General features: G+C 34.9%; 1 protein-coding gene across 2 annotated transcripts in view; it reads right to left on the bottom strand.

Moving 5' to 3' along the window:
- C15H9orf84 (chromosome 15 C9orf84 homolog) overlaps positions 1-12,518 on the bottom strand; it is a 106,569-nt gene that overhangs the window by 21,198 nt on the left and 72,853 nt on the right. For both annotated transcript variants that reach the window (XM_025359850.1, XM_025359851.1), the window contains 4 exons: positions 11,414-11,518; positions 7,690-7,868; positions 6,336-6,408; positions 1,099-1,168 (listed from right to left, as the gene is read on the bottom strand). In XM_025359850.1, coding sequence (XP_025215635.1) covers positions 1,099-1,168; positions 6,336-6,408; positions 7,690-7,868; positions 11,414-11,518 — 427 coding nt within the window. The remainder of the gene's footprint in view (positions 1-1,098; positions 1,169-6,335; positions 6,409-7,689; positions 7,869-11,413; positions 11,519-12,518) is intronic.

Below are 12,518 nucleotides of genomic sequence, written 5' to 3'. Positions count from 1 at the left end.
AAAAAAAAAAAAAAAAAAAAAAAAAAAAAAAAAAAAAAAAAAGATGACTGTTTTCTGGCTGTTCCATCCTTCTCTAATCTATGCCTCATCTTAGAAAGGCACTGGTGCATTTTCTGTCGATTTGCTCTTCAATTGTGTTAATTTCCTTACATTTTTCTTCTTAATGATCATATATATTTTATACCAGGATATAGAAACCTATAGCCCATTTCATATCCTCAAATGGGAGATAGCCTGATTTTATTACCTGAGTACTATCAATAACAGAAATCAGCATGAAAAATCAGTCTCATTTTCTTACAAATATAAGGTCTTAATCTTAGATAATCTACGTAACAGGATATTATCTGGCAACTTTAAAATGGGATTTTTTTTTTTCTTAATGGGCTTCATAAGTGATTTAACAACAACAAAAAAAAGATGGACACTTAAATATCATAAATTTAGCTTTCTTATCTCATAAAATCTCATAAACATTTTCAAATCTCATAAAACATACCACCTACTATAATTAAAATTCTCTATTGCTGCTTTCTATCTAGAGCAATCTAGAAGTTAAAAAGTATCTATGTCCAGTTTTTATGGGCTTCTATTTGATTTACATGTTTTTTATTATTTGAATCCCAATATTTGAAAAAAATAATTTCTATGTAAAATGAGGCAAAATAAAGAGTTTTACACAATTCAACACTTGATTTATTATTAGCAGGCCCTCACTGAAAGAATTTCTAAAGGACATACTTCAGGAAGAAGGAGAACCCCGAAGAAAGAAGATGTAAAAAACAATGCTGAGCAAAGAAACTGGTATAAATGTACTCTAAATAGGCACTTCTGTACTACAATAACAATTTTATTATTATTATTATTTGGGGATATTAAAATAAGATTGAATTAAATTTCTGGACACTAATAACATACAATACACAGGACAATGATCAGAATTAAAGTGCCCTAAGTAAAGCATTTTTCAGGAAGAGGGTAGAGGCATTGCTTAATTTCAGATTTTGTTAAATTTTTAAAGTTAACTTCTAGGAAGATTTTGCTTTTCCTGTGAAACTGGTATGTTTGTTCCTCATAGATGAAGGAATGAATTTTTACCCCTTTAAAACACCTTCAGATTCCAGAAAATCTTTTCTTTCTTTTGAATGAAGGACAGTCAGTGTTAAACCTGTTGGAAAAAAAGAATGCTTTTTTCAGTGTCTTGTTCAGATACATATTTTTGGTGTGTCATATATTTCACTACCATGAGTTAAAAATCTGTGAATAACAAAACTGCTTAAAATACAATTTGTTAGATTATTTTTCTAAGTTTAGCATATCAGAAAGTTTGAACCATAACCAATATTTCTCTTGTGTGTATACATAGAACATGGAAATTCTAAATTTATTATATAAAATAGTAACATGGATTAAAAACTTATTTTTTAATTTTTAATTTTATTTTTTTTGAGATGGAGTCTTGCTTTGTTGCCCAGGCTGGAGTTCAGTGATGTGATCTTGGCTCACTGCAATCTCCGCCTTCTGGGTTGAAGGAATTGTCCTGCCTCAGCCTCCCGAGTAGCTGGGATGACAAGTGCCTGCCACTATGCCCAGCTAATTTTTGTATTTTTAGTAGAGACAGGGTTTCACCATGTTGATCAGGCTGGTCTGAAACTCCTGACCTCAAGTGAACCCCCGCCTCAGCCTCCCAAAGAGCTGGGATTACAGGCATGAGCCACCATACCCCACAAAAACTTAATTTTAAAGTAAGCAAATTAAGCACTCACCAATCCTGTGCAGTTAATTTTATTTTGCTAAATATCATGGTAGATTTTATCTTTGTTCTTTAGCCAAAAATTTAAGTACATAACTAAATAAGAGACTGTATTTCAATGTAATAGGAATGCCTTTATTCTCTTTCTACTGAGTATTTAGAAGCAGAAGACTTATTGGGAACTGTTTCTTAGATTCACTCTTGCTTCTCATACTTTAAATTTCTTATTTTACTAATGTTTAAATAAAATATAATAAATTTCAAAATATTCTGTACCTATCCACACAATTTATTTTTGGTAGACATAATTGATTCAAGAATAGCTAATTCTAGTTCAAATAAATTATATACTCTATTAGTGTATTTTTTCAACCATAAAGTTGACAAAGGTATGATATAATAATAATGAGAGTAATGGTTAATAATTTCATATAACTTTACTTGACATGACAATAGTTCTAGTAGTGATAAGAAGTGAGTACTATTTCTCTTTTATAATTCGTAAGGTGATTATATTTAAATAGATTCTTCTATTTAAAACCTAATCTGGCCGGGTGCAGTGGCTCACGCCTGTAATCCTAGCACTTTGAGTGGCTGAGGCGGGTGGATCACCTGAGGTAAGGAGTTCGAGACCAGCCTGGCTAACATGGTAAAACCTTGCCTCTACTAAAAAAAAATACAAAACTAGCTGGGCGTGGTGGTGCAGGTCGGTAATTCCAGCTACTCGGGAGGGTGAGGCAGGAGAATGGCTTGAACCTGGGAGGCAGAGGTTGCCGTGAGCTGAGATCACGCCATTGTACTCCAGCCTGGGCAACAAGAGTGAAACTCAGAAAAACAAAAAACAAAATACAAAAAAAAAAACAAACCTAATCTGCTTAAATGATTGTATTAGTTATGATCCCAAAGCAGATTAATTACTTGGTGAGTGCAGTACTAGATCTTACAAACACATAGAAAACAGAACTACATTTTTACTTTCTAACACTAGGCAGAAAAGTCCTCGCCTCTAGAAACTGAGGATAACTGCCATCCTGAAAAAGAGTAAAAACATCTTCCAGTTTATAGATTCAAAATTTTTGTGTCAGTAGATATTGTTGAAATGAAGATAACAAGCTCAGCGATTACATAATACCGAATGCCAAAAGAGACAGTAGTATTCAGCATGAAACTTAGATATGCGAAACAGAGTGAGAATCTGTCAATAAAGATGACTGTAGTCAGTGATAACTTAATTGTACATTTAAAAATAAAGAGTGTAACTGAGTTGTCTGTAACTCAAAGGATAAATGCTTGAGGGGATGGATACCCCATTCTCCATCATGGGCTTATTTCACATTGCATGCTTGTATCAAAACATCTCATATACCCCATAAATTTATACACCTACTATGTACCCACAAAAACTAAAACTGAAAAAACAAATCTGTCAGTGTATCTTCAGCAACATCAAAGGAGAAGGTGTCCCACTAAGTAGGTTTAAATATTCTTCTCTGTGGAGCAGGCATATTTCCTCAGGTTCTTCACAAAAACATTCCTTTGGTTATCCAAGTCCCTTTTATAGTGCAAATATTGCTCAGCACTTTCTTGATTTTAAAAAAAATGTTTCCAATTACCCTGATTACAGACAACTGTGGTAGTCTCAGCCCCATAATTGTTAACTATTGCTCTAACGTTTTGGTACTAGTAAGGATTTTATGAATTTGGTGGACACAAACTCATCTTCCCAGGACTGGAAAACTGAATGAAATAGTAAGATCCAAGTTTAGAAATCTGGACTCTGGATACATGATAACGGTGTCAAGAAATAGCACCTTATAAGACTCTGCTTGAAAGACCTTTCCATTCTCACATGACTATAATTTAAAATATTAGTTAACTTTACTTCCTGCACTGATGAGCAGATCTATGTTGCTATATTTGTATATTTGAGTTCAATCTTTTTCACCAGTTTTAGTGTGTACTAGGTATATAGAGAGGCACTAATTGGCACATTCATTTGTTCAATAAACTTTTATCGAGTGCGTTCTATGTTGTGGGCATTTTCCTGAGTGCTAGGAATATAAATTAGGGTATGATTTGAATCCCCCAAAAGCAGACATTTTAGCGAGGAAAACAGATAAGAAGATCATTTCTAAGGGTGATAACACCCTTATAGCCTGGGATGGGAAGTGGTGCCTTAGAAGTATGCACATAATGGCCTGAGAGCACAGAGGAAAAGCATTGAAATCAAGCCTTCCTGAACAAATGTTTTAATTAACTTTTTAAAAATGTGTAGGAATTAACTTCCTAATGAAGGGGGAAGAGTACTCTCATAGCAGGAACAGGATGGGTATAAAGGTATAGAGATATGAAACAGCATGATAAATAATTTGGTAAGGTAAGAGTAAAGAACTATTTTAGGAGATGAAGATGGCAAAAGATGCAGCTTATAGAGGGAAGAGAAATGGTAACCAAACGGTGACATAGGTTGACAGTGGTATATTATTTTATTTTTAAGACTGAAGGACTTAAACATTAAGGAAAACAGTCATTAGAGAGAAAGGCTGGACTAGGAAGTAACTGATGGAACAAAGTACTTGAGACTGCAGGAGGAGATGGTATCCAAAGCACACGTGAAAAACTGGTCTTCAAAGGATGGTTCATTTCTATAGAGAAAAGAGGAAAGGATAAAGAACAGAGAGAAATGCAGGCAAGTCTATAAATGGTGATGGAGACAGAAGGCAGCCAATGGTCCCCCCGCGAAACCCCTCCTTAAAGCCTAAAACAGCCTGAAGGCTGAAAAACCAGACTGCCGGTCCTGGATGAAGCCCAACTTTTCATGACTGATTCTTTCTGAATAATGCCCACCTGCGCACTGGGAAGACGGGATGAGGCCTTGGGAAGTTCCTGCTGTTTGAAGGAGGGAGGATCCTGTCCTCTCCTGTTCCTGTGTGATAACCTGGGATTCAATCTGTGAGATGGGGGCCTGTTAACAGGAACTCCTCTCGCTTTGCTGAGTTTTTTCCTTTTCACCCAATAAATTCTGCTCCTCACCCTTCAAAGTGTCTGCGAGCCTAATATTTTCTGGTCATGTGATAAGAGCCCGGTTTTTCTACAACAATGGTAGGGAAGGAAACTGAGGAGAACACTTACATGATTAATGAAAATTAGAAGGCACAATTCCCTTCCAAAAAATGAAAGGATGGGTTAACATAGTAGGAGTTTTTGGTATAGTCATTCGGAAAATAGGAGTGGAACTAAGAATATATAAAAAGATTGTTAAGAGGTCTTAAGAGCCCAGGCAAATTTAGAGGGCATGAGTTTGTAGTAGTACCAATCTATATGGCTGTGTGATTCTCTCCAATAGTGCTCAGCATCTCAGGTGTAGGAATAGAGAAGTTAAATGAATTGATTGATTCAGGATTGAGGTTTAAATGAAAAGTACAATAGAAGCATAAGACTGATTAAAGTGATGGGTCAAATCACTGAGTCTGGAAAGAAAAGGAGATGAAACAAAAAAAGTAGCTGGTAGATTATAGATCTCTAAGATGTTGAAGATCATGAAAGAGCTATAGGTATAGACAAAGAGCAATGTATCAGAATTTAAAATTCAGAGGTAGGACAGTTATGCATTATCACAAGTTCCATGGCATAGCCAAGGAACTGAAGATGAATATAATTTTTGTTGTGGAGGCCAATGAAACTATAAGTCCAGGGTGTTGAATGAATCTTTCACATTAGGAACATTAAAGACACCTAGAATAATGACGGGACTAGAAGTGTAAAGAATACCATGAGCTAGGTACACAATTGTCCATGGATGATGGGAAATGACCAGGTGGTTAGGAGATGATGAGTGGTAGACAATGGTATGGCAATATGGCACAGCCTCAAAAGGTGGAGGAATAATGTTTTGAAAGTGAGAAATGGCTTTCTCATCTCTATGAGGCATATATATGTAGAGAAAATGATTAGCTTTTATATGAGAGGAAGTAGTATCATGGAGAAAGTTGGGCTTAAGTTAAGACAAAGGAGATGAAGAATGAGAAGAGTTTGCATAACAAGCAATGGATCCTACAGCACAAAGTGGAAAGGGTTGACAGAAGGGGCAGTAGTGGGTAGAAAAGTGTAGTAAGTAAGGAAAACAGACAAGACAACTGAAGAACTGAGAGTTGAAGAAAGAATGATACTAAAACGAGAGTCCTAGTTTCAAGTCCTGATTCCCTAACTACCTGTGAGATTTGGCAAGCTACATCACCTTTAGCATGAACTTTAGTTCCTTTATTTGTAAAACCGAGTTAATAAAACCTATTCATAGAGTTGTAAGTAGCTAATATTATTTAGCAACTAGTAGGCAATCAATAAAAGGTGTCAATTATTAGTAATAACAAATACATATAAACACCTTGTAGTATATTTATACTGCAAACTTATAGTCCAGATTGATTTAAAAGCTGGTTAGATCCCAATGAGTTATACACTTTCAAAGGGTGAATTTTATACTATGTTAATTATGTCTTAATTTTAAAAGCTGGTTAGATCAATACATTTTTATAAGTTCAAGCATTTGTTATCAAATGAAGCATAATTTAAAACTGCCTACCTTCTATTTTGTTAAGAATTTGAATGAGTAAATGTTTTTCACCATCTGAGTCCATTCTTATTATAATCAGTACCTAGTCAAAAATAAAAATTTCATGTATGTGTGAATGATTATTCTTTTTCACAGTTTTAATACAGTGACAAAAATAACACACTTTAATTGGTCCTTTAAAACTAATGACAATAAGATTACAAAGCAAATATTTCTGTTGTAAAAGATGTCAACACTTAAACATAAGGAATATATTCTGTTAAGATCAAATATCGGTGAAGAAAATATTTTGGGGTAGGGCATTCTTAGCATTCTTCAAGTATCCCCACATATGTGACTATCAATACATAGGTTGTCTCTGTTAGTGTTAAATTCAACTCACACATTTAAATTTGTTGGAGAAAACCAGTGATCTACTGCTATATTTTCCGACTTACCATTACAGCTTTGTGGGGGAGAGGTGGGGAGAGCAAATCAGTTTCAATTTCAAATTTCTCACTTAGATTAAATTATTTTAATGACTTAAGAAAGTTATTACCCAAGAAACTATAAAGTTGTGGTTAAGAAATAGGAGGCACAGAGTGAAAAATCAGAAAAAGGCCACATAAATTTGTATCTGGATTTTTAGTGTAAACCATTTGAAATGCTTTTCTGCTTGATAAGATTTTAAAAAGCTTTTTCTGTTAAAACTTCATTAATGCAATCTTTATATGCTTGATGTAGGGTAGGCAAATAATTGTGAATGTAATCCAAGGCATAAAACTAAATGTTTGTTTTGGTGGAATCATATGAGATTCTGGCTCGGTATTTTAAAATAAATCATTGAGTTATATTATTATGTATATGTTCATGGACTTATATAAGTACCAGACAAAATTTCTGACAATTGGAGAACCAATCCATAGGAAAACCATGCATAATAAAAACTAAAGTTTGTTTATTTATTTATTTAGAGACAGGGTCTGGCTCTTTTTCCCAGGCTGAAGTGCAGTGGAACAATCATGGCTCACTGCAGCCTCAACCTCCTGGGGTCAAGAGATCCTCCCACCTCAACCTCCCTAATAGGTGGAACTATAGGTGCACACCACCTTGCCCGGCTAATTTAAAAAATTTTTTATAGAGACAAAGTCTCACTATATTGCCCACACTGGTAAAGTATTTTTAAATTTGAGACATGAATAATGATGCAAATCATCCTTTCTATGGTTCTGATTCTGTTCTGTTACCTTATTCAAGGACTAAACCATCAAGGGACTAAGTAGTATAGACTACTTCATAATTTTAAAGTTAAATGCAAAAATGTATCTTACATCCAATTCTTACTTAAACTGATTATTTTACCTGCTTTATTCCAATACTTAACCTTAATTTGCTGTTGACTTTGCATCCAATTTAGTATCTGACATTGCAATTCTTGTATCTTGTAGTTGGTTTCAGGCTTTTTCCCCCTAATAAACTGTACAATTTCCAGCTGTCTCCAAATGTCACCCAAATGGGGGCCTAAAATGCTGTTGTAGATATCTTTTGCCTTTGATAAATATCCTATTGAAGCAAAATTAGAAAAAAATTGTCTAAGTCTTTGCTTTTAAAGAAACTCCACGGTAAAAAAGGCTGAAAGAAAATGAGTCAAAGCAGAGACAGTTAAAATTTCCTTTAATTGTTTTCTGATTTTGATCAAAGATATTGACTAATAAAAACTTTAAAACTGAGTGAAGCATAAAAGTATGTACCACATATCTCTTTTTAAGCTATATATATATACACATTAATATATGCTACATACTTTCTGAATATAGAACCTACCCTGCCTCCTGGCTTGTTGAATGCTATTGCACTCTTCCTAAATCCCAGGACCTATATTTACATGGAAGTCCTGTTGAAAGGCTACTTAAGTGGAATTTTCTTGGCATTTTATCTGTACAACTTTTGTACTTGATATCTGCTTATTTATGTATATCACTTAGCCTATAAGCTCTTTCAGGGTAGAACATGGGGTATTTATACATATTTAATTCATATGGCTGCTAAAACAGCAGTGCCTAATTCAGGCTCACTAAGGGCATTTTTAAACATAGATTCATCCTTGAAGATTCATATTCAGTACCTCTAGATTGTGTCCTAATGATTTCTCTCCATGTGATTCTGCTGCACAGAATTTTGTGAATTACTGCACTAGAGCACCTGGCATGGTAACTTACATAGATGAGGTGTTTAATGAATATTTGGGTAACAAATGAAATAATAAATTTAAAAAATTTAATGTCTATGTACAAGTTTTACGTATGTGTGCATATTAATTCTATTTTTATATTAAAATTGCTAGACTGATGGGCAACTTAGAGACTGACTTATGTTCTTTCTGCCTCCTCATCTTCAGACCTCCCCCTGATTCTCCATATTGCCATTAGAATTAACCTTTTGAAAAATAAATATAATCCAGTAGCATCCCTGAAATTCTTTTGTGTAGCTTAAAGGGCTTTCCGTGATTTGGTCTTTTCTTATTTCTCCAGGCTTAGCTCCTGTTTGCCCTCTACCTTGTCCTCTTCAATCTAACTGCATGGAACTGTTGGCAACATTTCCACTGGTCCATTCCTCTGGGCTCTTAATTCTGCCTAGAATACTCTTTTATACTGTATCTACTTGGCAAACTTCTACTTATTTTTTTTAAAACATATTCATCTTAAGGATAGTAGTCTCCATCCTTTGTGCCACTACAATATATCTCTGTTGTAATACCTATCACATTCCATAATAAATACTGAATTTATTTCTAGGTTAAAGCCCAGAAGAGAAACTCTATTATTTGAACCTAAAACTCACTACCTTGCCAGGTTGGGAGAGGGGGCAAACTGGAAGCTAGGAGAAAACACATAATTCTGGGAGTGGGCAGGGCAGGCAGCCAGACCTCCATGGATTTTTTTTTTTTTTTCCTCTGCCATTATACAGAGAGAAAGGACAACCTAACTTGATCTTGGCTTTCAAGAGGTATAGAGGAATGAGAAAGCCCTCTACTAAAAATGTCCAAAGCAACTAGATTATTCATATGGCTTGATACCTGGAGATTAAGAAGTTAGTTTTCCAACAAGAATCTTACTTTTATAGTATTCCTTAAGGTAGATAAATAGTAATGCCAAAGTATGATTTAGTAAATGCATTTCTTAGAGGAACATAAAGAATTCAGTCCAAGTATAAATCTTTCAGTGGTCTCACTTAACTAGGGTAAATTATAGACTACACTACTTAAAGATAAATATTGTTTAAGCCAACCTCCATAAATATTATTTCTTTTCTTTTCTTTCTTTTTTTTGAGATGGAGTTTCATTCTTTTTGCCCAGGCTGGAGTGCAATGGTGTGATCTTGGCTCATTGCAACCTCCGCCTGGGGGGTTCAAGTGATTCTCCTGCCTCAGCCTCCTGCGTAGCTGGGACTACAGGTGCGCACCACCACACCAGGCTAATTTTTGTATTTTTAGTAGAGGCAGCGTTTCACCATGTTGGCCAGGCTGGTCTTGAACTCCCGACCTCAGGTGATCCACCCACCTCAGCCTCTCAAAGTGCTGGGATTACAGGCGTGAGTCATGGTGCCCAGCCCATAAATATTATTTATTTAATCCAAGGCTTTGGTAAGTATTGAGCATACTGTACTTGGCTAGATCATGCACTTGGCCAAATATTATTACTAAACTACAGCTACCTTTAGAAAGCCCAACATGGTGCTGTTCTTTTTTTCTTCAATTAAACCACTTGAGTGTTAATACTGGACCAGGTTGTCTTATCTCCATCCTCAGACAAGTAAGGATTGGGGACTAACAACCCTACTTTACAGTACCTGAAACAAGCATAAGCTTGTAGTGTCACATGCCCTTTTATTTAGTCACCTGACTTCATTGTGCTTCTCAGCTTCTATAAAAGATTGCTGGCTCTACAAACAGTGAGATTGGTTACTACTCATGATATTAAAACAGAATTTCAGAATCTAGAATATCTGAGATCCCACTTCTTTAGACGGTGTACGTTTATGATTCACTGCTGCTCAATAGTTACCAAACCTTGGATTAGAAAAATAATATTTATGTCTGGATCATAAATAAGAGAAAATGTCTGGGTCTTAGATCAGAGGAAATTTATTTTTACTTTATGTTTGAAATAGGTTCTAGGAACTCTAAATTATAAAACCTAATTCCATAAACATACCATTATTAAACAAGTCTAGGCTGGGTGTGGTGGCTCACGCTTATAATCTCAGCCCTTTGGGAAGCCAAGGCGGGTGGATCACCTGAGGTCAGGAGTTCGAGACCAGCCTGGCCAACGTGGTGAAACCCTGTCTCTACTAAAAATACAAAATTAACCAGGTGTGGTGGCGGGCACCTGTAATTCCAGCTTCTTAGGGGGCTGAGGCAGGAGAATGGCTTGAACCCAGGAGGCAGAGGTTACAGGTTGCAGTGAGATCACACCTCTGCACACCTACCTGGGTAACAAAGGAAAACTCTGTCTCAAAAAAAAAAAAAAAAATGTCTAAATAGTCCTGCAATAAGGGGCCTAAAGCAGTAATGTAGTAAGACAGACATTTTAATTTTGATAAGATTATAAAAAAATTCCAAAATCTTAGAAATTTACAATATGTTCAAAATAGTTTGATTTTTATTACCCAAGTAATTCATATGCTAATATAGACATGACTAAAAAAGAAATTACAAAAGATCTTACTCCTTATAGTTATATTTTACATAACAAAGATTCAAAGCCACAAACATGCAATAAGGACCCAAAATGTTTATGGCAAAATGTCAAATCTCACATTAAAAAGTCATGCATGATAATGATTATACAATCAAATCTGCTAGATTAGAGATTCCTAAACCTATTTTTCTAGGTGATGATAGTGTTAAGGACAATTTCTTTTAATGAATACAAGCAGAATAAAATGTATATATCTCATTAGAATTATGTTAAAATGTATGTAATGCTTAGTATAATAGAAAAGAAGGCTACATCATTTCTTATAAGGTGCATCTTTTTCAGAAAAGTAAGTTATTTCATGAAATATGTAATAGGAAGAACAGGGGAAATAAAATATTCCCCACCAACCCAATGCTGTGTCCAAGCTGCATGTTAAAAGGACATCTCTAATTGTTACCAGAAGATGTAAGAGAGCGGCATGCTTGAAAGTCATTTCTCTTTCATCAATTGTACCTAAGTAAGCAAAAATACATTTTAAAACATAGACTATATATTACAGTTTTAGAATATGTATCAGAATCTGCCTAATAATGGGAGCTAACATTTATTATTGAGTGCTTACTATATGCCAGGCTGTATATAAGTTGCCTATTTCATTGAATCCATAACAATAATCCTATCAGACAAGTTTATTATGATCCAAATTTTATGAAAAAGGAAATAGTATTAATGCGGTTAAGTAACTGTCCAAGGTCAGTTAGTGAGTAAATGGTAGAGCTGTCATTTAAACTCAGCTAACCTGAGAATTCATGCCCTTGTTGCTTCCAAAGAATATTCAGTTATTTCTACTCCTGTTAGGAAAAACAGTCAACGATTCCCAGATATGAAACAAGAATAAAAATAAATTCATAACTTGCCAACTGGTTAAGATAAAAGTAGAGGATCATAACATGAAGAAATACCTTGAAATGGAGGTAGACACCTAGGAATATTCATTTAAAGTTATAACTCAAACAAAAGATAAACTCACAGGGACAGGCTAATTGCCTACTTGTGTTCCATTTAGTTCCAGAGCTTTTTGGATGATAGATTGGATTTTTTTGCATATAAAAGTGAGACCAAGAAGATGGGATTCTAGACCCCCTGCCCCAATTCAACCAGAGAAGCTCTACTTTTCTTTTTCATGTATTGGGATCTCATGAAATATTTATTTGAACAAAGAATTCTGCTAAAAAGTTTGCAAATTGATGATCTATTCAATGAAGATCAAGGCCAATATGTAGTAGGGAATTAAGAGGCAACAGGAAAGCCAATTATGGGTAGTATATTCAGCCCCTAGAAGGACTTGTGGGAACAAGTCAATCATGACCTGCAAGAGATGAGAATAGGGCAGAGAAAACATATTTGGGGAACTAGAAATGTAAAAATGCTTGGAAAATGGAGTACAGACTAGGAAACTAGTTTGGGAAATGATCTGACTTCTTTTAATCTAGGTTTACTTAGTCGTTACTTG

Source organism: Theropithecus gelada, chromosome 15 (genome assembly GCF_003255815.1).
Source record: "Theropithecus gelada isolate Dixy chromosome 15, Tgel_1.0, whole genome shotgun sequence".
Taxonomy (NCBI): domain Eukaryota; kingdom Metazoa; phylum Chordata; class Mammalia; order Primates; family Cercopithecidae; genus Theropithecus; species Theropithecus gelada.
This window is presented reverse-complemented; position numbering and strand designations above follow the sequence as displayed.